Source organism: Peromyscus leucopus, chromosome 8b (genome assembly GCF_004664715.2).
Source record: "Peromyscus leucopus breed LL Stock chromosome 8b, UCI_PerLeu_2.1, whole genome shotgun sequence".
Classification (NCBI taxonomy): Eukaryota; Metazoa; Chordata; class Mammalia; order Rodentia; family Cricetidae; genus Peromyscus; species Peromyscus leucopus.
This window is the reverse complement of record NC_051086.1, coordinates 105,181,198-105,208,748: the sequence shown is the minus strand read 5'-3', so window position 1 is coordinate 105,208,748 and position 27,551 is coordinate 105,181,198. Positions and strand designations below refer to the sequence as shown.

The 27,551-nt window shown below is 54.2% G+C and overlaps 3 protein-coding genes across 7 annotated transcripts; 2 read left to right on the top strand and 1 right to left on the bottom strand.

The window, feature by feature from the left end:
- The first annotated feature begins 2,222 nt into the window (after positions 1-2,222).
- Positions 2,223-3,588, top strand: Ppp1r27 (protein phosphatase 1 regulatory subunit 27). Its single transcript, XM_028853653.2, has 3 exons — positions 2,223-2,547; positions 2,648-2,798; positions 3,099-3,588. The coding sequence occupies exons 1-3, from the start codon at positions 2,358-2,360 to the stop codon at positions 3,220-3,222; spliced, it is 465 nt and encodes a 154-aa protein (XP_028709486.1). The 5' UTR covers positions 2,223-2,357; the 3' UTR covers positions 3,223-3,588.
- Positions 3,589-3,688: 100 nt separating this feature from the next.
- On the top strand, positions 3,689-10,200 carry Mcrip1 (MAPK regulated corepressor interacting protein 1). Of its 3 annotated transcripts, none has more exons than XM_028853609.2 (5): positions 3,689-3,741; positions 8,220-8,272; positions 8,351-8,469; positions 9,105-9,206; positions 9,358-10,200. In XM_028853609.2, the coding sequence occupies exons 2-5, from the start codon at positions 8,265-8,267 to the stop codon at positions 9,420-9,422; spliced, it is 294 nt and encodes a 97-aa protein (XP_028709442.1). In that variant the 5' UTR covers positions 3,689-3,741; positions 8,220-8,264; the 3' UTR covers positions 9,423-10,200. The 3 variants fall into 3 exon arrangements, with proteins under 3 accessions (XP_028709442.1, XP_028709444.1, XP_028709443.1); XM_028853611.1 differs by lacking the exon at positions 3,689-3,741 and adding an exon at positions 3,853-4,067; XM_028853610.2 differs by lacking the exon at positions 3,689-3,741 and adding an exon at positions 4,084-4,187.
- Positions 10,201-16,386: 6,186 nt separating this feature from the next.
- Positions 16,387-25,197, bottom strand: Gcgr (glucagon receptor). Of its 3 annotated transcripts, XM_028853639.2 has the most exons (15): positions 25,062-25,197; positions 24,383-24,581; positions 20,585-20,722; positions 20,395-20,497; positions 19,328-19,435; positions 19,128-19,249; positions 18,926-19,032; positions 18,681-18,837; positions 18,440-18,599; positions 18,305-18,365; positions 17,980-18,049; positions 17,557-17,645; positions 17,311-17,449; positions 17,203-17,244; positions 16,387-16,903 (listed from the first exon to the last, which is right to left on the bottom strand). In XM_028853639.2, exons 3-15 carry the CDS (start codon positions 20,642-20,644, stop codon positions 16,661-16,663), a joined length of 1,461 nt encoding a protein of 486 aa, XP_028709472.1. In that variant the 5' UTR covers positions 20,645-20,722; positions 24,383-24,581; positions 25,062-25,197; the 3' UTR covers positions 16,387-16,660. The 3 variants fall into 3 exon arrangements, with proteins under 3 accessions (XP_028709472.1, XP_028709473.1, XP_028709471.1); XM_028853640.2 differs by lacking the exon at positions 24,383-24,581; XM_028853638.2 differs by lacking the exon at positions 25,062-25,197 and having other exon boundaries at positions 24,383-24,996.
- Positions 25,198-27,551: the final 2,354 nt, after the last annotated feature.

Here is a 27,551-nt window from a genome sequence, read left to right as displayed (position 1 = left end):
CCTCATGTGTTAAGTGTGCCCAGACCTGGTCTCACTGGAGGCCATTCACTGAGGGGAGGAAGGGGTAGTTCTGCCAGCCCTCCCTGCTGCTCTGACGGTAGCACCTTCTTTCACATGCTTTCATCTGATCCTCTGAGCTGGGAGTGCAGACTGAACCTTTCCACAACACAAAAAAAGACAATCATCACATCTAAGCAAGGAGGGGTCCAATCACCCAGCTGTAGTTCGGGAGGTTTAGTTTCCCCACTTCAGGTAAACAAGTTAGAAGTCGTGGTACCTGACTCCTCTCAAGTGACCGGGAGTTAGAACCGAGCCTTGGAGATGCAGAGTCACAGAACCATCCACAGCAGATTCTCTCAAGGCCCGTCCAAGTTTCTGGGATACTCAAACTCAGGGAACAGCCCCTGAGCACTGAGGGATATGGAAGCACCCTGCCAGGCAGGGAGTTCTTGTTCAGTGTGTCTTGTAGCCAGTGGACCTCAGCTTTACACCTACAGGGTGTGTAACATGTTGGCTTGACGAAGGCTAGAAAGCAGCCAGGTGATGTAAGGCCTGCTGCTGACCGCATTGCCTTCTCAGCTCCCCAGCCTGCCAAGGAGCTGCCCGGTCTCAGGCCTCCCATGACCACCTAGGAATCTCATCAGTATAGTAGGTTGTGTTTCCCAAATTTATGTCCTAGCTCCTAGTACTTTTGAGTGTGACTTTTTTGGAAATAGGGTCATTGTTAGTATAAATGGATAAAGTGAGGTCACACTGGAGAAGGGTGTACCCTAAGTCTTTATAAGAACATCTACCGGATGGTGTCTTTATAAGGAAAAATCTGAGTCAGATGTGATGAAACATGCCTGTAATTTCAGTACTTTTTTGAGGAGGCTGAGAGAGGAGAATTATGAGTTTAAGCCTGGCCAATCTGGAAAACAACCACCTTTCCTGAGGAAAAATAGAAATAAAAAATTAATGGGGTAGCTCAGTGTGGTGGTGAACCCCTGGAAACCCAGCACGTGGGAACTAATGGCAGGATGCGCAGGAGTTTCCCTGATTTGCAGTTTAAAAGGGAGTTCAATGCCAGTGACTCTAAATAAAAAAAAAAAAAAAGAATAGAAAAAAAGGTGGAGGGGGTAGGACTTAGAGACAGAAGCCATTAGAGATGAATGTAGAGATTGGGCAAATGTTTTTAGACGCCAAAGAACAGCAAGGACTGGACTGACTTCCAGAGCCTGGGAAGCCTGGAACAGGGGCTCTCTCAGAACCCCAGGAGTCCACCCTGGTGTCAGGCTGCTAACATCTGGGACCATGAGGGCAAACTCTTGTTTGAGAGTTGAGACCCGGGTCTGAGTTCCTTTGTCATAACAACCCTAACAGAGGCAACCATTAGCTTTCAGGAATTCAGGGAAGCTGTAGAGTCGGGCTATCTGCACCTCCATAAACAAGTTTCTGGGCTCCTATGGCCTAGCTGTACCTAGGTCATCTACCAGGTTCACCCCCAAGCCAAGCACCACCTGAGACCTTGGCTGAAGCTGTTGCAAAAGCAAGATATCTGGGGGAGTCTGCAGGAAGCTAGCATATGGGGTCCTCCCCTTCTCCACCTCTAAAGGGCACCACTCCCTGCCCCTTAGGAACAGGCTGGATATCACCTTCATTTGTCTCTAAGAAACGGTCCAGAACCCGGAGGCAGGGTGTGTGTGTGCACAGGGTGGGTAGGGGCCTTAGGGCTGGTAGTGTTGGCCTGCAGGACTGAGATCCTAGCCTGGGCAGCAGCAGTTGCTAACAGTATGATACACTCTGAAGGCAGTTCTGGGAATCTTCTCTAGAAGCTACAAGGGAAGGTAAGAACAACATGTTGGGAAATGGACAGTGCTGAGGCCTTCTAAATGACAATGGATCAGTGCTCTTCAGATGGGGAGGGGATTCAGTTTCCAGCAGGTAGACAGGTAAGCCATCCTTCAAGCTCAGACCCTCTTGATGCTCTTAAGCCCACATCCACAGCTTTTCTCACGGGCACTCTCCTAGTCCTTCTCCTGTCCTCTATAAGGCACCTTCTAGGTCCAGCTGCGGACACAGAGTAGTAGCCAGGAAGGATCTGACCCCTTTGGCCGGGCATAGCGACAGGTGTGCTGAAAGATGAGCCACTAAACATGATCCTGTGCTCCGGGAGGGGGGAGCAGCTCGGGTTCAGCCCCTCCGTCTGCGAGCATGACTGTGCGGCTTTATATAGCCCCGCAAGCCCTATATAAAAGCTGGAACTGAGGTTCTGTCCAGCCAGAGAGCTAACACACTGATCTGGTCTGGCTGGCATACTTCCCACTCTTACCTGCTGAAGTAGGGTCACCACAGAGATAGCCCACCCCAACCCCAGGATGCCCAGCAGAACTGCCCGCTATGCCCGCTACAGCCCCAGACAACGGCGGCGGCGGCTGTTGGCTGATCGCAGTGTGCGTTTCTCTAATGATGTTCTCTTCTTGGACCACATCCGCCAAGGCGACCTGGAGCAGGTGGGGCGCTTTATCCGGGCTCGGAAAGTCTCCCTGGACACTATCCACCCCTCAGGTGAGTAAGCACTGGTGGACTGGTCTTCTGTCTTTAAGGAGGTAGGGGAAATCCTGTGCAGAGGGTTACAGCCTTGACCCTGCATTCCCACCCTGCCCAGGCCTGGCTGCCCTGCATGAAGCTGTGCTCTCTGGAAACCTGGACTGTGTGAAGTTGCTGGTCAAATATGGTGCTGACATTCACCAGAGGGATGAGACTGGCTGGACACCTCTGCATATTGCTTGCAGTGATGGGTACCCTGACATAGCCAAGTAAGACTGTGGAATACGGTTCAGAGGTTTCATCCCAATCCCTCCAAGCTTCAGTTGGTCTCCAGCATGTGAACCCCAAATATAGCTCCGATGGTGTAGGCAGCAACTCTGAGGGATTCTGGCAGTTTCTACCCGATTACAACATTAGAGCAGGCTGGAAAATCTGGCCACAGGTTCCAAGGGGTCAGGTTTCTTCCTCCTTACTCTGCCTGGAAAAAACAAACAGGTGACCCCAGAATTCTAGCCCTCTGTTCCTGGGTGGGCTGAGTAAGCTTTAACCAACAGTCCTTCACACCCCAGGTATCTCATCTCTTTGGGAGCAGACAGAGACGCAGCCAATGATGATGGCGATCTGCCCTCCGACCTTATTGATCCAGACTTCAAGGACTTGGTGGAACTCTTCAAAGGAACCAGCATGGACTGAGCCACCCCTGACCTTTGGGGGTTTGTGCCTGCTGGAGAAGAGGCAAGGACCTTGCCCCAGGGGCCAGGGTGTGCCCAATGAACATGCCCGTGAGGCAGCCAGGCTGTTAGGACTTGTGGTGGAGCATGACTCCTCTGCCCCTATACCCATTTCTCTGGCCTGACTTTTTCTCCAGGTTTTGTTTTTTTGTTTGTTTGGTTTTTTTTATGATGATACTTTTTACTTTTTGAATAAACATGATTCCCAAGCTGTGATGGAGACTAATTAGCGCGGTCCACTGCAAGACCATCGCCATGCACGCTGAGCTGGGGCTTAGTGGCAGCGCACGGCCTGGGGTTGGAGCCTCGGCGACCCGAGAACCCCAAGCCCGCGTTTCTGGGACGACCTCGCGCGCCTCCGACCTCGCCGTACCCCGTGCGCCCGCGATCACGTGGCCCGCTCCGTTTGCGCCTGCGCGGTGCCGTCACTTCCGGCCGGCCCACTGGAAGCGGCGGCGGCGGCGGCGGCGAGGAGGGCGAGGTGAGGAAGGCGCGGCGCGGGTGGCGCGGCGGGGCGGGGCGCCGCGGGCTCCGCGGGACCTTGGCCGCTCCGCCCCGCCCCGCCCTGGTGTCGCTGGGTCGCCTGGCCGGCGCGGGGAGAGCCGAGGCCGGTGTCGTCGCGGGGTGCGGACGTGGCGGCAGCCTGGAGGAGCCTTTCTTGCCCGGCCGCCCGCCGGGAAACGACGCTCGCAGTCCCGGGCAGCCTCCGGGCTCTTCCTGCTTCTGGGCCGCGCAGGCCTGCCCCTCAGCCGCGCCCGGGTCTTTGCTGCTGCTCTGCCCTGCCCTGCCCGCATCCCTTTTGTTCAGGTGCAGTGGCTCCAGGGCCTGGCCGCTCTTGGTCCGCAAGGTGGACGGGATGGTGGCCGGAAGTGCCGTGCCCCTGTTGACAGAAGCAGTCCTGGACCTAGGGAGGTTGTCTTAGATAAGGTGATCTTCCCTCTGAACGCCACGTTTCAGGCAGGGGACAAGCTCAAGCGAAGGTCCCCAGTGAGTTGGGATCAGCTAGTGGACTTCTGGGTGGGGAGTGCCCAGGGCAGACAGACAGACAGACACACACACACACAGAGGACAGGAGGACAGCAGGAGCCTGGTCCTCCAGAATGAGGGGCCTGGGGTTTGCTGGTCCAGGGAAAGAAGAGGATACACATTACATTCGAGGTCTAGTGACTTGCCGTCATCACCCGGAAGCAGGCCCAGCCTGTCACAGCAGAGTCTCCTGCTTGGCTGGTTAGTTATTAAGTAAAAGCCTAACAATTTGTAAAGAATGCAGGGCATGGAAGGAGGAACCAGAAAATCTGAAGCAGGGAGTGGTGGCATGTATCTGTAATCCCAACACTTTGTGAGGTGGAGTCAGGGGCATCAGAAATTTAAGACCAACCAGGGCTATACGAGACCTCTTTTTCTAAAAGGGGTGTGGAGAGGAAGGAAGGAAGGAAGGAAGGAAGGAAGGAAGGGAAGAAAATTTGGATAGCAGAAACTCCAAAAGAACAAGAGTGCCCAGCCTTTACACCTTTGGTTCTGGTGGGGGACCACCCTCGTTGTCACTTTGTTGGGCAGCAAAGTATGGCCCCCACCTAGCATCATGTCCCTGGTATGTTGAGTGTGTTTAGAAGAGTTGAAATGGGTTCTGGACCTCCTGCACCCTGTACCATCTCCCCGCCTTGCCTTCCGGGAAGTCTCTGAAGGCCTTGGGTCCCATAGAAGCTGATGGTTCTACATAGAATAAACCCATTCGATAAGAATTCTCCATGGAGTAGAGGGCTGTGAGCACACCTACATGGGTGTCACTGGAAAGCGGGCATTTCAGAGAGGAGAGGAACCTGATGTAGGATGCGGGCAGGGATTGAGGCAAACTGAGGGTAATTAGCATCTAGCACCCTACCGGCTAATGCAGCTGTGAGGCACCGGGTTGGATGGGGGCTGGAGTCATTCAGATCACTCTATGTCGGGTGACAGCCGCTCCATCCTCTGCAGTAGGATGGTCACATGTCTTCTTCTTGGCCAGCATGGTAGGGCTGCCCTGTGGTCCTCCCTTGGCTGCAAGGGTCTGCTGTGGCCTGTGTGGTTCTCAGTCTCTGGATCTCCACCCTGTTTAAGTATGAGCTGACTCCACATTTTCTGTCTCACACTCAGTGGTCTGTAGCATCCCTTTTGTTACTGGTTTTCACTGGGTAATGCAGTATGGCTCTGTCATGTCCATTATGTTGGCTGAGGAGCTGCAGGTCCTTTATTTGAGGTACAGGCTTCATATGGCTATGCTTCAGTCTTTGGAGCAGGAGGGCCTGTTAACTGTTCCTGGTGACCAGTGCCCTTTCAGAGAGGAAGCCACAGGGTTTGGAAGACCTCTGTCCAGGGTACTTCTGAACAGAAGATCAGGGAATAGAAAATGGTTTTAGTTCTGTTAGATTTTTAAAAGGCAGCTGGAGAGAAAGTAAAGGAAGAAAGAAAGACTTGGTCTGACCTTAGGGGGACCATGTTTATTCATGAAGAGGACTTTGTCACCCAGGTATGCAGATGGCCAAAGTACCTACAGAGGAAGACGGGAAACAAGGTTACAACTAACTGCTATGGGGGCTGCAGTATAGTAGCTGGTGACACCAGAAATCGTGGACCAAGAACTCGATGACAGTGTATAGCTCAAGTGGTTCCCAATGGGGAGTGGTGGAAAGTGTCAGGAGACTGCTCTGCCAGCTGTTTGTGTCTACAGTGGAGCTAGGGGGAGCTGGGGCAGCAGGGGGGCGTGCAAGTCAGGAGTCCTTGGCCCAGGGGTATGTCAGAGGGCCATCAGATCTGAGACACAGTCATTATTAGTTGTGCCTTATTTCATGAGTTCACTAAAAACAGCGTGTATACACAACAGTGGGGCCTGGTAGCACAGGCCCATAACCTAGCTACTCAGGAGGCTGATGCAGGAGGATTGCAAGGCCAAGGCCTGCTCAGTCAACAGTAAGTTCAGAGACAGCCTGGTGACTTAGACTGCGTCTCAGAAGTAAAGAAGGAAGCGGCTACATGTAAGGTGCAGTTTACCTCGCATGCACGAGCCTGGTTTACGGGAAAGTGCTGCTCGGCTTGGGTGTGTGCGATTGCTGGGACATCAGAGTTCAAAGATGCGGAGGAAACGTGTGGTGGAGTTGTGCCAGGCCTAGTAGCAGTTCATGCCTGTTATCCCAGCACTTGGGGGTGAAGACGGGAGAGCTAGGAGTTCATGGCTAGCCCCGACTACACAGTGATTTTGAGGCCAGCTTGGGCTTCCTATCTTTAAACACAAACGGGAGAAAGACCCAAAAAGTATTGTGGAATTGATGGAATGAGTTACCTGTGGCTAGGGTATTGAGAAAACACTTGTAACAGAGAGAGAAGAAAAACAGGGCAAGGAAGTATTGGGTTTGGAGCTTGAGGTGGCCTTGCCTGACCTCTGCCCCTGCTCTCATCCTGGTGGGAGCCCCAGGGGATAGAGGCCTGGGTACTGCAAGAATTCTTTTGAAGTAGGGCTCTTTCCCTGGCTGCTCACCTGAAATGATGCCCCCTTCTATGGATGGCCTTCGTTAGACCACCACCCCCTTTACCTGGGCTGCTGAGCAACAGTCTGTGATCTCAGAGGTTTTTAGACATCCTTGGCACTTTGGCAGACTGCCATTCTTAGCCCATTGTACCGCTTTGGTCCTGGACCCCAGCACGTTAAACCTTTTTTAGAGACCCTGCTTATTTGGTACCATACTACTTTATTCCTTGCCAGTAAACATGCTCAGGTTTCTCTGCTTTACCAAACATAAAGCCTGCTGCCAGCTAGGCTAGTGCCAGCAGGGGCACCCAGGCAGAGGGCATTGGAGAATGTGACCACCAGAGCCTGAGGCTGCATGGGTAGAGGCTGCACCAGAGAATAGTGGCCTAGGGGACAGGTACTGACAAGTAGCAGTGAATCCTGGACAGAAAAGGGTGTCAAGGGCAGAAGGCAGCTTGGAGCCTGGACACTAAGGTGGGATTGGCCCTGAGCCCTGCCTTTCTCCTCAGGGGCCTGTAACGAGCTCCCCCACCCTGCCTCACTGCCATCACCGCACCTCAGAGGGCTTTTTCTGTGCGTTGATGTCCTGGGCTGGCAGCTTTGGGAAAGACTAAGAGAGAGTGGGGGCTGGGAGCCAGGTTTGAGGAGTGGCACAGGTTCTAGAGCTCCTATGGGATTGATACCATTGAGGCGTCTGAATAGTTAATGATCACTAACCATAGAAGAGCCTGGTATGACATGCTTGGGACTGTCTGGATCTCCTTTGCCTTCAGCATCTGGGGTTGTCCCATCTGGACCAAGGCCAGGCTTAGAACTAACCCTGTATGACTGGTTTCCTTGTCTTGGGTTGTGTGTGTCCTCAGCTGGTTAATTATGAGATTCTGACCCTAAACATAGATACCCCACCCACTTGGCAGCAAAAATCCTCTGGCCTATAAACAGGTTGCACCCCAGGGTTCTGGTCACTAGGTTGGGTCAGGTCTGGCTGCTCCCACCAGAGATATCTTCCTCCTGGTCTACTTTATTTTTGATGCTCTAGTGTTCCTGGGATCTTTTGTCAAATGTCACTGAGCTTCAGGATAGCTAGTTTTCTCAACATGCAGTTCCCATGGACAGTTAGGAAGCTGAGTTTAGGCTTTGTGGAAGCATGAATGAGTCCTAGTAGCCCGCTGGGGTGGAGCTAGGGTCTGCTGTGCTCTACTGTGCAGGATCTGCAGACTGAAGACAGGGATGGGTTGGGAGATGGGGCTGAACACATGGTCCCAGTGGCTAAGTTAAGCAGTGTTTGGCCTGCTTGTGTCCTTTGTGTCTCGGACACCGACACCTCCACAGCAGTTCAGGATTGCTTGGAGCCCCCTGGCCACTAAGGGTCCCCGGTGGACTCAGGGCCACATAGTTTGTTCCTCTTTCTGCTGGAAAGGCGACATCTGCAGTGCCTTGGGGTTTCTGTTTTATAGGCCGCAGGATCCAGCAGCCAAGCACCAGGACCAGACATCCCAGCAATGACCAGGTGGGTCTTAGGTTTGTGTGGGAGTTGGGACCCCATCTGTCCTACTAATCCCTTCTCACACATGGAGCTTTTCCCCAGCTCTCCTGTCTCCAGAGTCGTCTACAACGGCAAGAGGAACAGCTCTCCCCGCTCTCCCACCAACAGCAGTGAGATCTTCACGCCAGCACACGAAGAGAATGTGCGCTTCATTTATGAAGGTCGGTGCCCTTGGCGCCTGTGCTCTGCTCTACTGCCTGCCGTGGGTGAATGTCCCGCCCCCACTCTTCCCACTCTGTCTGGGCCCCCGACAGTAGACCTTCAGTGAGAAGGGCACCATACTGGAGTGGCCATAGACTCTAGACCAAACAAGGCTGGTGATAGAGGGACACGTGACGACAACCCCAGAAGAGGGCGTGGGCTTGGGTAGAACCCCAGAAGAGGCACTGTCTTGGAGGCAGTCCTCAGGCTACAGGCTTCCTTGGGAGAGGAAGTAGCTGTGAGCACAGTGTGTCACTGAAGTGGACAGAGGTGGTATGGTTGGAGTTGGAACAAATGTACTGGGAGGTAGGGTGAATAAAAGAGGTGGGGGTGGGTGGGACCCTCTAAGGCACATCTGTGGCCCTCTAGCTTGGGGAGGCCATTGCACAGAAGGGACTGGCCTTCTGGAGGAGCTGATGCAGCGGGAAGACAGTTTGGGATTCTGCAGGACACCCTCAGCTGACAGAGGGAGACTGGTAGAAGCTGAGATGAATGCTGCTGAAGGGAAGGAAGGTCTGCTTGGCCCAGCATCAGGGGCAGATGCTCTGTTGGCTTGAATACTGCAGAGACTGAACCCAGTGTCCTCTTGTTGCAGCCTGGCAGGGTGTTGAGCGAGACCTGCGCAGCCAGCTCTCTGGCGGTGAGCGGGGCCTAGTGGAGGAGTATGTGGAGAAGGTTCCCAACCCCAGCCTCAAGAGTGAGTAGGGCAGGCCTAAGGGAGCTGGAGGGAAGGCCCTGCTTCCTGCCTGCACAGTTGTCCTTTCCCAGACATCTGGGTTTGGGAGCCTCTAGCAATGGGGACTGGGTGGGGCTCTGTTCCCAGCACCAACCAGACTGTACCCCGACAGCCTTCAAGCCCATCGATCTGAGTGACCTGAAGCGCCGGAACACGCAGGATGCCAAGAAGTCCTAGAGTGCCTGGCGCCCCTCCCCTGGCCTCCACAAGATCAGGGTGCACTTGATGTTGGTTCCCTCTGTTCCAGTGGCTCTGCTCCTGGGAGGGGGGAGGAGAGAGTGCTCTAGCGGGCCATAATCCCCAGAGCCAGCAGGATTGATGGTCAGGGCCCTTCCTTTCCTCTCCAGGGTGTCAAGGTGCCCCTGTCACTGGGGGAACAGGGGTCTGGCTGTGTCATCCCCTGTCCCTTCCCCTGGCCAGCTGCATCTTGGGTCGCACCTGGTCCTGCTCTCTCTGCTGTTACCTGCCATGCCTCCTCGCCCTCTCCTTCCTGGCCACTCAGGGTCGGAAAGGGAAAAAGGGACCTCTGTTTCTTTGGCTGTTGGAACCTTGAATGACCAGAAATTAGGACATGTGCAGTCCCACCTGCATCTAGTGTGGGTCTCTCCATGGAGACTTCTTCTGGCCTGGACGTTGGGGGAGCCCCCCTGTCCCCACTGTCCATCTTGCCCCTTTCTGGCCTCAGTTTCAGAGTGGAGTCAGCTCTGAGCCGAGGACAGTGGTGGCCTCTAGCCACCAGGCCTGGTCTCCTGGGACCTGTAGCCCTGTGGCCACAGCAGTGCCCTTGAGCAGGGGCACTAAGGCTGGCCTTGAAGGAGTGGTGCTGCCAGGCCTGTCCTGGCTTTCTGGGGTGTGCTGGGAGGATTACCAAGGCCCCCTTTTCTTGTACCCTCTTGAATCCAAGTGTCTGTGTTGGAGACTGGGGGTCTGTGAATAAAGGCGGGTGGCACTGGAAGTGGTGTCTTAGCGGTCTGTTAGGCCCTGCTCTGAAGCCCACACAGCTGCACAGGGCTGGAGACTCAGGCCTTGTGAGCCCTGCAGATCTGTGAGCCCCTGGCCCCCCAGAGGAGTCTGGTGAGTGATAAAACCAGATCCTCGTGGTATCCAAGCTGCTGTTCCTCATATGGAGCTCTGAAAGTAGTTCACACTTTTTTTTTTTTTTCTTTTATCACCTTGAACTCCTTGCTGGCCTGGTCTATGGACTCTGAGGAGCATTGGCTCCTTGGCTGTCTGGGGCAGCTGCTAGGCCCATGAGAGACCTGGCTGCATTTGACCTTCAATCATGGAAACAGCCCTGGAATGCTCCTGCTCCTGAGAAGATGCCAAAGCGGAATTTATTTCAGGAACATGCTTTCCCAGAAGAGTATTCCGGGGCTCAAGTGGCCCCCAGAGGCATCTCCTGGGTGTGGGCTGGGCAAGACAAGTCTCCTCAGGGAGGTGCAGGCAATACAGGACAGTGAGAAATAGCTGTTCTAGGTGCCAAGCCACCCCGTGAGTTGGCATTGTTAGTTCCCTGGAGCCTGTTGGACTCTTTGAAGAGGCTCAGTGTCCTAGGCTGTTGGTACCTAATCTGCTTCCCATTGTCAGGACTGGAAGGGGACATCAGGACAAGGTGGGTGGGCACACAACCTGGGATCCAGTGTGTCCACTGAGGGATCAAGCAAAGTCCTAACCCGAGAACATTCTGCCTCCTAGTGGGGTTGATTCATATCAGCTCTACTAGAGCACTTCCAGAAGCCTCCTGGCCTTTCCTGCAGGGGTAGTGGGCTTGGACTCTGGCTGGGTTGGTGCCACACACATGACCTTCATCGAAGTTGTCATATCCCGACCTCTTAAGTAGTCAGTACTTGGTTCCTGTGTGGTTCCCAGGCTAAGTACCTGCTGCCACTATTAATCACTCATGGATTCACTTGACAAGGTTAGCCCAATATAGTGAGCTCAGTGACACATAGCACATGGACGTACTAAATGCCCCTGAAATGCATCAAAGCCATATAATTGCTGGGCGGTGGTGGTACACACCTTTAATTCCCAGCACTTGGGAAGCAAAGGCAGGCGGCTCTCTTGTGAGTTCGAGGCCAGCCTGGTCTACAGAGCGAGTTCCAGGACAGCGAGGACTGTTACACAGAGAAACTCTGTCTGTGGGACGGGGAGAGCCATATAATTTGGGTCCTAACAACTGGATCAGTCCTCTTTTGGGCTGTGGGTTCTGTCTTCTTCCTCCTAACCCCAGCCACCTAGGCCTCTGTGCTTTGCCTCTCAGTTCACCAGGAGTCCTTGCCTTAGAGTTTAAACACCTGGGAGGGCTGGAGAGGGACATCCCAGTACCCATGCCCTCTGCATGGAGCCTCGTGCTGGATGATCCCAGGTCAAAAGGTGAGCAGGGGAGGGGAAAACAGGATTTGGTAGGTGGGGCTGACCTGCTTCAAGGACTCAGGGAGATATGCCCCTTGTTATGTGCCCCCCCCCACAACACACCCATCTTCCCTCCCTGCCGAGGGCTACCACTTGGAGTCAGTGCCACAGGGTGAGAATTCCCCTGTGGAGAAAGGGGTCAGGATCAGGGTTTGGAAACCTGCACCAGGTCTCCTGTCCACCCTGACTGCAGGCCCATCCTGAAGCTACTCTGTCACCACAGTACTTAAGTGATACTTGTAACCCTTAGCCATCCAGAGGGCTACCAGACCTAGTGGTTAGCAAAGTGAGCTGAGCAAAAGGATGCAAGCACCTTTGTGGATCAGTGTGCCTCCTCCTGTGCTGTTCACAGAGGCAAACCCACACATCACAGTTAGCTTTCAACCAACGGTGACAATAAAAGTAAAGCAAGCCTGGATTTATTTGTTTGTTTGGTTTTTGGTTTTTTTGTTGTAGATGGGCCTGGCTGTAGCAGGAATCTTAGAAGGCCTTATTAATAAAATCAAACCTGAGGCCAGTTATTGGAGTGAACACTGGAAGATCAGAGAGACAGAACAAGCCACAGCTACCTCACCTGGCCAACTTCTCAGCTGATCTTGTTTCCTCAGACTGGAAACCTCGGTGTCCTCATATCCGAATGAATCTCAGCTGAACTTTGCTGCTCAAAACCTAAAAGCTTAACCAGCCAAATGCTTCTAGTTTCTGGTCCTCATGCCTTATATACCTTTCTGCTTTCTACCATCACTCCCTGGGATTAAAGTCTCGCTTTCTGGGATTAAGGGCGCAAGTCACCATGCTTGGCTGTATCCTTGAACAGATGGATTTCTGCCTCTGGAATGCTAGGATTAAAGGCGTGTGCTACCACTGCCTATTGTAGATGTAACTAACCGTCTTATTAAATAAGAAACACAGAAACAATGTAAAGGAGAAAGCCGAGAGGTCAGAGCTCAGAGCTAAAATCTCACCCTTCCTCCTGCTGTCCCAGCTTCGAGAAAAGAGACCTACTTCCTGTCTGTTCGTTTTTTTTATAGTATGTTGTTCTGCCTTCTCATTGGTTGTAAACCCAAATACATGACTGCCTCGTCACTGTCTGAATGTACAGCCCCCTAGGTCTTAAAGGCATATGTCTCAATGCTGGCTATATCCCTGAACACACAGAGATCTATGGGATTAAAGGCGTGTGCCACCACCGCCACACTCTTGCTATGGCTCTAATAGCTCTGACCCCCGGACAACTTTATTTATTAACATACAATCAAAATAATATTTCAGTACAATTAGATTACCACCACAGCCTATCCTAAGTATCTAGTGGCTTTTCTGTTCTCTGACCCCAGATAAGTTTATTAGAGTACACAATATTTTGGGGAGCACAATACCACCACACCTGGCTGGTCTGGAACTCACAAAGATCAACCTGTTTCTGCCTCCCATGTTGTAGGAATTAAAGGCATGTGCCACCACAACCAGCTATCCTGAGTTTTTCATTTATTGATTTTCCCACTTAACGCTGCACCAGGCTGTTCCTGTCCAGTCTTCTCTAGATTTTTTTTTAAATTCTATTTATTTTAAGTTTTTTTTTTTTTTTTTTTTTTTTTTTTTTTTTTTTTTTTTTTTTTTTTTAAACAGGATCTCAGAGTCACAGAGGTCCACCTGTGTTCCTGGTGCTGAGGTTAAAGGTGTATGCCACTATATCCAGCTAATTTTTTTTTCAATGTGTATGTGTCAGAGTGTCCATAGAGGCCAGAAGAAGAAATTGCATCCCCAAGAACTGTAGTTACAGTCAATTGTGAGCTGCTTGATATGAGTGCCGGAATCTGAATTCCAGTCCTCTGCAAGAGTATCCAGTGCTCTAACACAAAGCCACCTCTCCAGTCCCCACAGTGGTTTTGTTTTAGTCTTTATTTTCTTTAGACGGGATCTCAAGGTGGCCTCACCCTTACTATGTAGCTGAGGGTGGCCTTGAATTTCTGACCCTTCTTCCCTCCAGCTTCGTAAACATAGGGGTTGTAGGCATGTGCCACCATATCTAACTTATGCTGAGGATCATGCTAGGAAGGAACTCTACCACTGAGCTACATCCCCAACCCTCCAATAGTTTTGTTTTCCCTCAATTTTGGTTGCATCAAGATTGAATGATTACGGGGCTGGAGAGACGGCTCAGAGGTTAAGAGCACTGGCTGCTCTTCCATTGTTCTTCCAGAGGTCCTAAGTTCAATTCCCAGCACCCATATGGTGGCTCCCAACCATCTGTAACGAGATCTGGCTCCCTCTTCTGGCTTGCAGGGATACATGCAAACAGAACACTGTATACATAATAAAGAAATCTAAAAAAAAATTGAATGATTACATTATGACGTTTGTGTTTGTATTCAAAGGCCAACCATATGGTGAGTTGTTTTTTTCTATTTTTTCCCCGTGGAATTACTAATTGCCTTCTTTCTCCATCTGCTTTGTTTCTTTTCCTTACCTTTGTATGTGTGTATGTGTAAATATGTATGTGCACGTTTATGTATGTGCAGGTGCACATGTATGTGCATGAGTGGAAACGGGAAACACCTTGAATGCTATCTCCAGGAAGCCTGTCTGCCTCCTTGGAGATTGGCCTGAATCACTTGTCACTCAGGCTGGACTGGCTGGCTGGCAAGCCCTGGCTCCTCCTGGTTTCCCAGAACTGAGATTGAACTTGCACACCATGTTGCCCTTTCATTCTGCCTTGTTTGTGGGACCCAACAGCTTCATACTCAGTAGGCTAACACTCCACCTTTGCTCTGCATCCTCTTCCCTTTAGGGTTTTGTTGTTGTTTGTTGAGACAGGGTCTCTATATAGCCCTGACTGTTCTAGAACTCACCATGTGGACCAGGCTGGCCTCAAAATCAGAGCCCTGCCTGCTACTGCCTCATAAACGCTGGGATTAAAGGTGTGCACGTGCACCGTGACCCACAGCTGGCACCTCCAGGTATTTGTTTTGTGTTTTGGAAGTCTCATGGAGCCCAGGCTGATCTTGAACTTGCTATGTAGCTCCAGGCATTCAAGTCTTTATCGTCCTCCCAAGTACTGGAATGACCACATCTGGTTGTGTTTGCTTAGTTTCCTGTATATTAATCCTAAAGCCTGAACTCTACCCAGTCACCTGAATCTCCAATCTGTTCATTTTCACTCCCTTTAGGAGACTCTCTGGAGCCCTTTTCTGGCTTGAGGTCCCCTCCTCTAAGCAGTCATCCACAGCTCAACTCTAAGTTTGATCCTTGATGATCAATGTCTTTTTTTCTTTTTTGTTTCCATCTTCATTTTTGTGGTATGAATGTCCACATACCAGATACTAGGGGACCACATGCAAGTCATCTTTCTTCTAACAACACACATTCCTCTGGAACACAACACTTATACACCTGCCACAGGGTTCCATTTCCTTTCCTTCACATTCACACACCTGTGTCCCTCTGAGGTGCCTGTGCACACTCACTCCCACACTTTGCTGAACAGCACCCAACATTCCTATGGGGAGGAGGAGACTGACATACAGGACTAAGGGAGGGGAGAGAACCCTGGGGAAGGGATAGGGTCCCCTGAAATGAAAGTGATGCTGCATGGACCCTGGGTTGAGCTGGAAAGAGTTCCTCCACCACTGTGGAGCTGCCAGCTCATGGTTCGTGTTCATTGACCAGGTGAACCTGCCTGGCTTCCACCTCTTCCCCTGCCTGCACCAGCCTGCTCCAGTTCCCTTGGGGACAGAGATGGGGACAGGGGTGAAGCAGGACAAGGGCAGAAGGACTCAGGATGGGGAGGGCTGTCAGGAGGCCCCAAGTGAGCTGCATCCCCCAAGGCAGTCACCAACCCTGAGCTCAGCTGGCGTGAAGGAGAATGTACACACTCATGTGCTGGCCTGGAGTGGCTTTGTGCCCACAGCAGGCACCCAGGCACCCAGAGCTCTGGATCTGGGGCTTGGAGTCTGGAGGTCTGGGATGAGCTGCCCAAGACTGCAAGGTCAGAAGCCCCGGGTCTCAAGCAGATGCAGCCAGCTTCACTGGCTTCCAGCCCTTTGTCTCCTACCAGTCCTAGTAATGCAAACACCCACCTGGGCCAGAGGTGTACCAGTCCTCCGAACCCAGCCTCCTGCATGTTTCCTCCTCACTTCCCTCCCTGCTGCTCCCAGGCATTTGGAGGGTGGCAGGGTAAGGCCCCCTTCAGGCCCCAGTGCCTGGCCTGGCAGGTGAGTCATTCTATTTACCTTTCCTGAGAGGCCTCCTGTCCCTTCATTTGCTTCAATTAGCCTGCTCTGCCTGAGCAGCTACAGCCCACGTGGCCTGATGCAGGCTGTGTGCACCCCTCCCCCAGGGTCCTGCACCATTTTCTACTAGCAACTTCAACAGAGGTACCTGGTTGACTCCTTCGCCACCCTATCTTCACAGCACAGGCCAAAGAGACAACCCCAGAGGTTGACCAAAATCCTTCCTATGTCCTGTTCTGCCCAACGAGGCCCTGGTTTGCATGGCTGAGGCAGGAGACTTCACCAAAAACACTTCCTCAAGGGGCAGCTTAGGCTCAGGGTGATCCTGGAGAAAGCAGCCCCTACCCCAAAGCACCACGCTGGGGACAGCTATTTGCTGGATCGCATTAGCCCTCTCTGCCTGGTGAGTACCCATCCACAGCTGCTCCTACTCCTCGAGCTGGCCCAGCTCTCCCGCTGCTTCAAGCCCTGCTGTCCAGGATATGCATAGCAGCTACTACTTGAGCTCTTTATTGAAGGACATATATCTGAGCACATGGGACATGTCAATGCACATGGGGACGCCCAGAGTCTATAACACAACTTCTCCATCATATTCAACCCCCTCTCCTTCAGTGTGGCCTGTACCAGGGTCGGGGCAGGTTTGGGGAGTGTGGACAGTGCAAGCTGTTGTCTGGCTGCATTGTCTCCCCAGCCTTGGCCAGGTATCTGTCTGGTCCTGAGTTGTCCTGTAATCTGAATCCAGCCTGGCTGGGCTCCAATGGAGATTCAGATGTGGCTGTGAGCCAACCCTGAGAAACTACTGACAAAGGAGATCTCCACAGAGGGTTCACAATGGCCAGTCCCGTTGCTGCTGCCTGCACTCACAAGCTGAAGTTTCTCCCCGGGATCATCCCGACGACTCGACCCTGCAGGGGCCATGTGGCTGCCATGGCTGATCGCCATCTGTTCATCCTTCAGGGCTTTGCCCTCCCGCCACCGCCTCCAACGCCGCAGCAGCTCTGCCTGCACCTAGGGGAACCACAGGTAGGGCCACTCTGTCATCCTACCTCGCTAGGATCCTGCCTGGGTCACTCTGAGGTGCCCAGCTTTAGTCTAAGCAGACCTAAAGTCAAACTCCCACACTGGGTACATTAGGGCCATCTGTCACCAGGGAAGGTGGGCATCACCCCACAGACTCAACTCCCTGAGGACCTGGGGGGCCTGACATCCAACACATGCAGCCATAATAATGGGGAGGAAGGTATGGTCATACCAGGGCAGGGCTGGCCTCTGTGCCATGCTCTGATCCTGGTTCCAGCCTTACCTACCTCCTTGTTAAGGAAACAGTAGAGAACAGCCACCAGCAGACCCTGGAAAAAGAGGGTGGTCAGGGGCAGCACTCTGGGCCCTAGGGATGGGGTATGGTGGGGGCTCACCTGGAAGGAGCTGAGGAAGAGGTCGAAAAAGAGCTTGGTGGAGCGCAGGGTGCCCTGGGCATGCTCATCAGTCACAAAAGCAAAGACCACCTCATGGACCCCCAGCAGAGGGATGAGAGTCAGCGTGGACCTGGCTAGCCTGCAGAGGCAGAACTTGAGCACCCTTACCTGCCAGGGCTTCTGGGCTCTCCCCACAAAGGCATTGGCCCCCAACCCCAACCCTCTCTGGCCTGGGCCCTGGCCCACCGGAACTTGTAGTCAGCATAGTGCATTTGATGGGCACGCAGCTTGGCCACAAGAAGGTGAATAATGCGGACAAAGATGAAAAAATTGACCTGTGTGAGGAAGACAAAGGTCAGAGGCAGCCTGAGAACTTCCTGTGCCTTGCACGGTGCTCATGTGTCCCCCCTGCAGGTGAGGTTGTTGCCAAGTAAGCCCTGGACACATGGTTCTAGGGCTGGCAGGCAGGCATCCAGCCAAGGATGGGCAGCCTGACCCACAGCCCAGGGTGTACAGCCCTTGGATAAGTGCTGGGATTACCCACCCTCCATCCCTGGGCAGAATGTGTTCTCCTGCTACACTTCTAGAAGGCTGAGGAAGCAAGGACCTGGGAGAGCCAAGCCAGTGGCCCTTTCCCCGCCGAGGGCAACAAGCATCTTGTTTCCTCACCAGTATGGCCAGGAAGACAGGGAAGCGCAAGATCCACCAGAAGCCCATGTTATCATTGCTGGTCCAGCACCTGCAGGGGGCGGTCGCTCACATCCTGGGGATGCATGCAGCTCCCCAGCCCCTATCCCTGTCTGCTGGGATTTACTGAACACCCCCAGAAAGAAAAAGTGAGAGCCTTTAATGAACTCCAGCTCTAGAACCCTGGATTTACATCTCTTGTCAAAGTGTGACCCTCACCCTGACTCCCCCCACCCTAGGGTCTCTTTACAAAGCCCAGCACCATCAGCCTCAGCTGCTCCAGCCCAGCCTATTAACTCATACTCACTGGACATTCTCAAACAGACACTTGACCACCACCCAGGGGATGACAAACAGCAGAGGCGCCCCTGTGGGAAGCAGCAGCTGTGGTTCCACGGCCCTGGTTAGCTTGCTTCCCCACTCTCCCCACAAGCCTACTCACCCCAGCCAATGCCCAGGTACAGGGAAAAGAAGCTCTTCTCTGGGAAGGTGGCAAGGCTCAGCAGGCTGTACAGGTACACACCCTCTACCAGCAACCAGCAATAGTTGGCTATGATGCCGTACTGCATGATCACTGTGGCCACTCGACAGCCAGCCACTGCCTGAGCAAGGTGAGGTATGAATGGGGTCCACGACTCCCTGCCACCCTACACAGGCTGGCGAGCCTTCAGATCTGGGCTCACCCCATCGCTGAGCCAGACGCTCACGCTTAGGTCATCTCCAATCTTCTGGCTGTAGCGTGTCTTGAGCAGCCAATCAATGACCAGCACAGAGCCAGCCTTGAGCACAAAGGATGCAAACAGGTTCCCGTGGATACAGTTTCGGGTGCAGTGCAGCTTCCTGTACGACAGCAAGTCAGCACCACCCCTGCCCTGTCCCTCTGCCCCCTTACCACACGGAGTATGAGCTGTGAGTGACAGCTGCATACCTGACGCCCAGCAGGATGACCAGGGCAAGGAGCAGGGCCCCCAGGGACAGACTGTAGCCCACAGTGTACATCACCTGGTAGCTGCTGTACATCTTGGCCACCTCCTTCTGCAAACCAGAGACTGAGCGGGGCTGGGCAGTGCCTCACACCCTGGCCCCACCCGGCCCCACTGTGACACCACCCCAAGCCCTCCAGAGCTGACCTGGACCTCGATCTCTTCATCATCCATCTGACACTGGGAGGCGTCGCGCCATGGCTGCCCCTGTGGCCCTCGCACCCACTGCCCGTCAGGCCCACACCTCTTGAACACCAGGCGGTGCTGCACTGGGGCACGGGTGCAAGGCTCTGATCAGCCCACCCCTAAGCCGCACCCCCTCAGCTTCCCAGGCCCTCCATCGTTACCTTTGTGGTACCAAGGCAGGTACCAGGGGCAGGAGATGTTGGCTGTGGTGTTGGGAGGGGTGTCAGGCCAGCAGGAGTACTTGTCAAAGGTTCTGTTACAGACTAGCTCTGTGAAGATGCAGGGGGTGGGAGAGGGTTCCAAACCAGGACCAGACGCCCCCTGAGCATCACCACCACTTCAGTGAGCCTGCATCCAAAGGGGCTGCCTCCCTGATGTGGGGCACAAGGCGCAGCCCCTGGGGCCAGTTACCCTGTCTCCTGGACTCCATGCCTACCTCCCCCTCTAGCTCAGCCAACACTTGAGTTTGCCCCAGGTCCCTTTCCCTCAGGGTCTCCCATTCAAATGTGCCCCAAACTGCCTTTTTTAAAAATTAGTTTTTAAAATTTTCACATTTATTTTAGTGTGTGTGTGTGTGTGTGTGTGTGTGTGTGTGTGTGTTGTGCACATGTACATGTTTAAGCGCACAGAAGCACACGTGTGGACATAAGCATATAGGTCATAGGACAACTTGGAAGAATCATCTATCTGTTTTCACTCTGTGGGTCCTGGAGCCTTTATCTGCTGAGCCATCCCACCGGCCCCTCCCTCCTTGTAATACATTCCTTCCCGGATGTTGATCCCAGTTTGGTTGGCATCCTTTCCAGGCCCAGGCCCCACCACAGTTCCTACATCCTTCTCCCTCATCCTAGGCACTGGTCATCCCCCTCAACTGAACAATGATATGGCCCCAGTCTCTCTTGGCGCCCACCACTGACCTTATCCACTGTCTGCCCCCTGTGAGCCGCGACAGCGGAGGTGTCAGCTGGCTGGGGATAGGGACACCCTGCAGCAGGGAGGACAGCAGAGCATGCCAGCTGTAAGGCAGTTCTGCATTTCTATTGTTTCCTGACCATGCAGCCTTGGGGAAGCCACTTGCCTCTGGAGGTCAGTCACCTGGCCTGTAACTGGGGGCAGGTGGCTGGGCATGGAAAAGGCATTGAGTGTCACGGTCACATTCCCGTAAGAAGGTCTCTGCACACTCAGGCAGGGTGACGGGCGGGCGCAGGAGTCTGTCGGTGGGACTCACCGGTAGGTGGAGGCAGCAGGCTCAGGTTGTGGTGGCACTGGTCACCATACAGCTTCCATTTCTCAAACAAGAAGTCCATTACCTGGGCAGAGGGTGCCCTTGGCTGGGAGACGGACAGACAGACAGCCGTCAGCACTTCTGTGCAGAGCAGGCAGCCCTCCATGCGGGGTGTGGGGTGCACAGCACTCACCAGGCACAGCAGCAGCAGCAGCAGCAGCAGGTGGGGACTGTGGGGCTGCCTGAGAGGCATTCCTCCGGGTGGCCACCCCCCACATCTGGCGGGGGCTGAACGTCTTGGTCCTTGGGGGTGTGTACACCCCTCCTCAGGCTAGAGAGAAGCCGAACAGTGGAGTCTGGAGAAGTCTATAGAGCATCCTGTCCCCTAAGACTAAACCTCTGAGCCTAAGGCCTCCTGATAGCTGAGGCTTGTGCAAGGGACATGTGAGCAGCTCCCAGTCAGGGATAGGTGACCATGGGCAACTGTTTTCCTGCTATCTGGGGCTGGCTGGCTGACAGTAGTCAGCCTTCCTACCTGGCCACCCTGTTCTCTCAGAGTGGCACCAACACCTCAGTTACTTCCTCCTCCCTCAGTCCTGTTGCCCTGGCTGGGCCTAGACCTCCCCACCTATTCTTTTATTTATTTTATTTTATTTTGTTTTATTTTATTTTATTTTATTTTTTGCTTTTTCAAGACAGGGTTTCTCTGTGTAGCTTTGCGCCTTTCCTGGAACCCACTTTGTAGACCAGGCTGGCCTCCAACTCAGAGATCCGCCTGACTCTGCCTCCCAAGTGCTGGGATTAAAGGCGTGCGCCACCACTGCCCGGCCCCACCTATTCTTAACCCTTGGAAAGCCAACTGGCCAGACAATCTAACCCAGGATAAAGAGTGAGGGTGCAGGGCCTGGGCCTATCGCCACTTGGCCCCTTGTGCCAGAGAAGTTCCTAGACTGTCAGGGGCCAGAGGTGGGAGGGGGCACGTGCTCAGGTTGTCTCTGCCACCTGTATGTCCCCTTTCCCAGGACCAGTGTGTTGTACAAGGCTCTCAGACTGGGCCTCGTGGTCACTCGGAGCACCAAACTGGCAGCACATTCCTCTAAGATTAGCACAGCCGCTGCCATGGCCCAGACAAGGGGCACCTCTGCTGGATGTCGCTGGCAGGACCTGATAACCTAGTGACAGGTCCCGGGCAGCAGCAGCAGCCTCACACCTCAGCCCCACACTGCTTCAAAACTCTGCTTGGCTCTGATGGAGTCTCATGGGAGAAGAGAGAAGAGCTTCTTAGGGCCTCACACTATAGGGTAGTCACACTATGAGCTTCCCAGGGCTGAGATGGGCCTCTCTCCTGTGTGCCCACAAATAGAATATAAATACAGAGCCAGGTATGATGGCATATATCTCTAGTCCTAGCATTGAGGAGGTGGAAGCAGGGGGGCCACCCAAAGTTCAAGGCCAGCCTGGTCTATAGAGTGAGTTCTTGGCCGGCCAGGACTACATAGCAAGATGCCCTTGAGGTGGGGAAGAGGGGATGGTGAAGAGGAGAAGAGAAGAACATGGATATGGCTAAGGTAGAGGGATTTTCAGGGGTCTCAGCTGGCAGAAAGGGGGACCCCTGGATTTCAGCCTGCTATGGTAAGGCCCGTTGAGTTCTAGAGGCACCAGTTAGATAGGGCTTCCCTTCACTTCTGCCCTCCCACACTTCTGGCCCTTCAGTCACACTTGACTTGCCGCCTACTATGGGATTCCTGAGTCTGGCAGGAGGCAAGATCCAAGAGTTTTAGATCTCTGGTACCTGAACCTCAGGGCAAAATAAATACCCATAGAGTAGAGGGTTCCTGCTAGGAACAAAGCAGCAAACAGGTTGAAGAGGAGAGGAAGTTCAGGAATTCCTATCTTTGGGTCACCAAGCGGCCTTACTCTCCTGATTTGATTCAAATCGCCCCATTCACTGCCCAGGTCACTAGTGGACTGGTATGGAGAAGCCAGAAGCTGGTCCTTCACCCACTATGCCTGGCTCCCACTCCAGAGCTCTGGGGTCTCCCAGAGGCCCTGAAAAAGGAAGGGTGGAGATGGGAAGGCTTCGGGGCACAGTGAGATTGACAAAGGATGACCAGTGTGAGTGGATAGATAGTGGGAATACAGACAAGGGGCATGGGAAGGAAGGATACTGGCCCAGGCCCTGCAAGGGTGGAAATTAGTCCAGTACAGGCAAACAGTCCTTAGAGCCCGGGTCTGCCTCCACAGCCCTGGTTGAAAACATGAATGTTCAGCAGCTGGGTGGTCCAGCAGCCTGGAGTTCCAGCACTTGGGAGGCAGAGGCAGGTGGATCTCTGAGTTGGAGGCCAGCCTGGTCTACAGAACAAGTTCCAGGATAGCCAGGGCTACACAGAGAGACCCTGCCTCAGGGGTTGGGGGGGCAGGAGAAAATGTCAACTTCTGAAGCCCACCTTACTTATCTCCCCAGGCTAGGAGGACCGTGGAGCTGAGTGTAGGAAAGGCTGCTGATGCTTATCTGGGAACTCCAGAGAGAAGCAAGCCCCCAAAGAAGGAGGGATGGGTTGTCCTGGGCCCTCATGGCCCCAGATCTCTCTTCAGGGCCGCTTGCCCAGGGGCATACTCCCATACCACAGAGAGTCATAAAGGCAAGACTGAAGCTGAGCACAGTCATACAAGCCTTTAATCCTAGCACTTGGGAGGCAGAAGCTAGGTGGATCTCTGTGAGTTTGTGGCCAGCCTGGTCTACACAGTGAAGTCTGGGACAGCCAGAGCTACATAGTGAGACCTTGTCTTGAAAAATACAAAAAGAAATAAATAACAAAGAAGAACAAAGGTGAGACTGAGAATCCTTGAGGATTTCCTTCCACACAGATCAGGGTGGGTGGGCTCAAAAACACTAAGGGCTAGATTACTAAGGGTCCAGTAACCTTCCACTGAGTCTCTCATAGAAATTAGGGAAGGGTAGAGTGGGTGAACTCTCTGTTCCTGCGGGTGGTAGGGGAATAACAACAAGGGGATTTCTAGATAGTTCTCTGAATGGTGAGATAGAGAACATCAAGGATATGGGGACTGATTTTCAGTCCCACAAGGCTGAGGACACCCAGGCAGGCCTCATGCTGAAGCCTGTGAAGAGGGACCAACAGGGAATCCTTTTTCTTGTCACTGAAGGGGATGCACCACTGGGTGGTACAGGGCTTGTGGGATAGGACTGCTCAGTCTGTGTATCCTGTGCAGTCTGCCTCCTGTCCCCGCAGTGGGGGGTAAACACTGACACCCAGACAGAGCCCGTCAGCACTGGGAGCACAGTGCCAGCCCTGCGGGGACAGTCAGGGTGCATGTGGTACCTTTGCTCCTGTGGCTGTCTGCAGGTCTGCCTTTTCCACCTTATTACCCTCCCTGGCAAGGAACAGATGGGGGTGGGGACAATGGGCCAGGGACACCGCCCTCCTCCCTTCCTGGACCAGGCCGCTGAAATCCCTCTCAGGTCTCAGACTCCATGAGGCCCAACTGTAGGTGAAACGTGAAGATGTAAGTCTGAATTCCTAAGACGTCAGCCCGTCTTGTCTTTATGCTCTTGCCTATGCCCTCTTCACAGCTCAGATCTGGCACACCGGCCAGACTGGCACTGCCCCATACCACCACTGCTCCCAGCCGGCTCCAACAGGACAAAGGACGCTCCGGTGTTTGCAGTGTGGCCAGTGAGCCACTGATTTTTGTCTGTAGGTGGCTGAGGGTCAGATGGATGGCCCTGTGGCTAAGGGAGGCATCACTGAGGAGGCTCTTGGCTCCCTAGGAGACGAAGTTGGAGGGGTAGCAAAGTCTTTGTTCTGAGGAATCCATAAAGGTATGGATTGGAAGAGGGTTTTGGTCAAAACAGAGAAACTAGCCCAGGTCACAGCCCTAGAGTAAGAAGAGGATCAGGGTCCACAGGCTGTTGACAAAACCTAATTCCTGAGTCCTTCCCCCTAAAGAGGGCGGGCAGGCCCTGAGATACCTGCCACAGTGAGCTCAGATTCCCCCTACTATGTCTCCAAGACAGGACAGCAAAATATTCCTGGTCGATCCTCGGAGGAGGGTGCCAGAGCCAAGAGGTGAACTGCGTGGGTCTGAAGTGGGAAGGTGGTCGCTGGGGAGCCGGAAGCAGGACAAGGCAGTGACCGGCGCTCGCAGGGGTCAAAGTGAACAATTGTGAGCTGCGGAAGAAAAGCCCTCGAGGCAGGGTGCCTACGCACCTCACCCTATCCCAGCAAGATTGGGTCACTGCTAGGGAGTCCTGGGCATTAGGGACACATAGGAGGGGAAAGAGCGAGCCATCGGAGGAGGAGCGCGGAGCTGAACTGCTTTAGGCGCTCAGTGGGCCAGCAAGACCCACGCCTGCTCCCACCCTCTCGCGCTCCCGGAGGACAGAAAGGAGAGCTTGAGACCCCTAACCTTCCAGACGGTTAGGGATCAGGTGACCGTCCAAACAGTAGGACACATCCCCGGGGTTGGAAACTGAGGTGTTCGACGGGGTCGAGAACCGCAATGCCCAAGACTCCAGGAACAGTTGGCCCACGTCCAGGTCTGCGGGTCAGCTCCTCAGTACCCTCTCTGTGCGCCCTGGTCACGCCCGTGCTCCGGCGCCCCACAGACCGCCTGGGACTGTCCCCAAGGGGCCCGACCCTAGTGCTCACTGCGCTCAGTCGCTCGGGTTAGGGCTGGGCTCCTCGCGGTCCTCGAGCGCGCTCGAGTCTGGGAGCTGGCTGCCAATGGTCTCCTCGGCGCTGCGATCGGGGTCGGCGCCGGCTCCCAGCCAGCGGCTTGCAAACTTTCCGGCGGCGACGTTGGGCGGCGGCGGCGAAGGGGGAGGGGTGGGGGCGGGAGCGGCCGGCAGGGGAAGGGGAGAGCCGAGGGTCCGAGCCCTCGCCTTAGCGCAGCGGACCTGCTGCAAGCCCTCAAACCCTCTCGGTGAAACCCCGATGATATCTCTCCCGTGCGTGCGGCGCTTGCTTTGCGGATCTGCACCTCGCGCACCCGCTTCCCCTCCCCTCTGGCACACAGAGCCTTGCGCAGGCCCTGACCCGGACTCCGACCCGACGGGTCCTTTCCCAGGACCCTCGCCTGGTGTACCGCAACCTTGCAGATCCAATCTTGCACCTGGACTTCAGAGACCCTCCGCGGGTGAATCCTGACCTGGCCGGTGCGGGTGCTGGCGGGTCTGAGCTCGCGGAGGAAAGAAGTGAGGGTGTGACTCAGCGCGCCCCTTTCTCTTCAGACGTCCGCTGTCCTGGGGTCGCACCATTGCATTCAGGTTGCAGTCCTGATTTCCCGGAAGGATTAAGTCCCTTACTTAACCCCATCTGGCTCCCGAGTGAAGGAAACTACTGCAGCTGTCCCACGCGCACCACAGGTGAGGTGGGGGAGGTCAAGGCATATGGACTGCCCTGCAGGGTTCAGACGAGGGATCCTCTAAGAGTGCCTCCGATTCCCTTGCCAGGTTACATCCGCTGTGGGCCGCAGGGGCTCGTCCTGTCCAGTAAGTCCCCTCCAACACCGCTCATTTGACAGCCGTTGACCTGACCCGGACCTCAGTCTGCACAATCCGTTCCTTTCCTCGAAGCGTCCTTTTCTGAGGAGTCAAATGTTCCGAGCAACAGTCCACCTTTCACCCCTAGACTCAGCCCTGGGAAGGGCATCCTCTCCCGCTCCGCCGCTCCACTCCTGTGAGCCCTTGAACCACCTTTTGCTGCCTCACCTCTGCCGGGGCATTCCCCTCTTGCCCAGTGACCTTGGGGTCAGAAACTCCCACGGGTGCTCTTGGATTTCCATTTCTCTAGCTTCTCCACATCCTGTAACACTGGGGGCCATGTTGCTTTCTAGAAAGTTCTCCGTGTGGCTGTGGCTTTCAGCATGGGTACTCACTTTCTCCTGCTTTCATGGAGATATCCTCCTCAATTTCCAGAGTTCCCAGACTGACTACTCTGAGCTCCAAGCTGCCTATCTGCATGGTGTCTCCTTTACCTCTTACGTGCAGATCACCTAGGCGTGAACCCGAGGCACCTCTCAGGAGCCCAGGCCATCACCAAGTGTCTATGTCCTCTGGAACACATTTGGTCTCTTCTCTGTCACCCACTGGCCTCCTCCCCAGAACTCCCCTCTGGACTTTGGGTCAATTTTTTGGTCAGATGCTGTCCTTCTCCAGGACTCCATTTCTGTTTTAGGGGATGTTGAATCCTGTGCCCCAAGCTATGGGACCCCCATTGGAGAGCCAGTCCACCCTCCAGGGCCTACTAGGCAGCTCCTGCTTTGTACATGTGTCGGGTCCACAGGACAACCCTGCCACCTAATCCTCCTCCTGTGCTGTAGGACTCAGGGAGAGGGATGCTCCTGCTGCTCTGTCTTCTCTGTCCTCATTTTCCAGAAATCCTGCATGGAGCCAGTCTCTCCGATTTGCTCCAGGCAATGACCAGAAGGCAAAGGTTAGAAGGCAAAGACCTTCTGTTTGCTTCTGCTGTATGGGGGCCACTTGTGCAAGGCTGAGGGACAGATACAGCTCCTCCTTCAGTTCCTGTCCCACCTCCCTGGGGCACAGACTGAGCGCCACAGCCAAGGGCTGCCCTTCTGTGAGCTGGGAAATGAGACTCAGGAGTGAGAGGTGAGCTCGGCACCATTGTGGCCCTGAGCTGGGGGTGGCAGCTCATAAGTGGTCAGGGGCAGAGTGGGAGCAGGCAATGGGTCTTCAGTTGCCTCTGTTATTCTGTGGTTCGCTTGGGCGTCCTGAACCTCAAGGCTAAGTCTTCCTTGGAGGATGGAGGGCTTTCCTGGTGGGATCTTTTGAGGACCTTACCCTCTGGCAGCAGGAAGAGACAGTCTTGAGAGTAGGGGTGGGTCAACACAGGCCTGGCCATAACAGGTGCCCGGCCCCTGGTGGGCTCCCGATTCACTTCACTGAAGTCTGCTTGCTCACGCTCCATCAGGCTCCTGGACCTGTTGGTGATCCCATGAGTGCTCAGCCTTGTGAGATCCAGTTTTAGGGGCTGGAGAAAGGCTCAGTGAGTGAGTGACAGAGCACAGGGTAAGCATGAGGATCTACTGTGGAATCCCTGCACACACACCAGCTGTGTGCATCTGGAAGTTGGTGCTGGAGATTATAGAGACAGGGGTCACTGGGGCTTGCTGGGTGC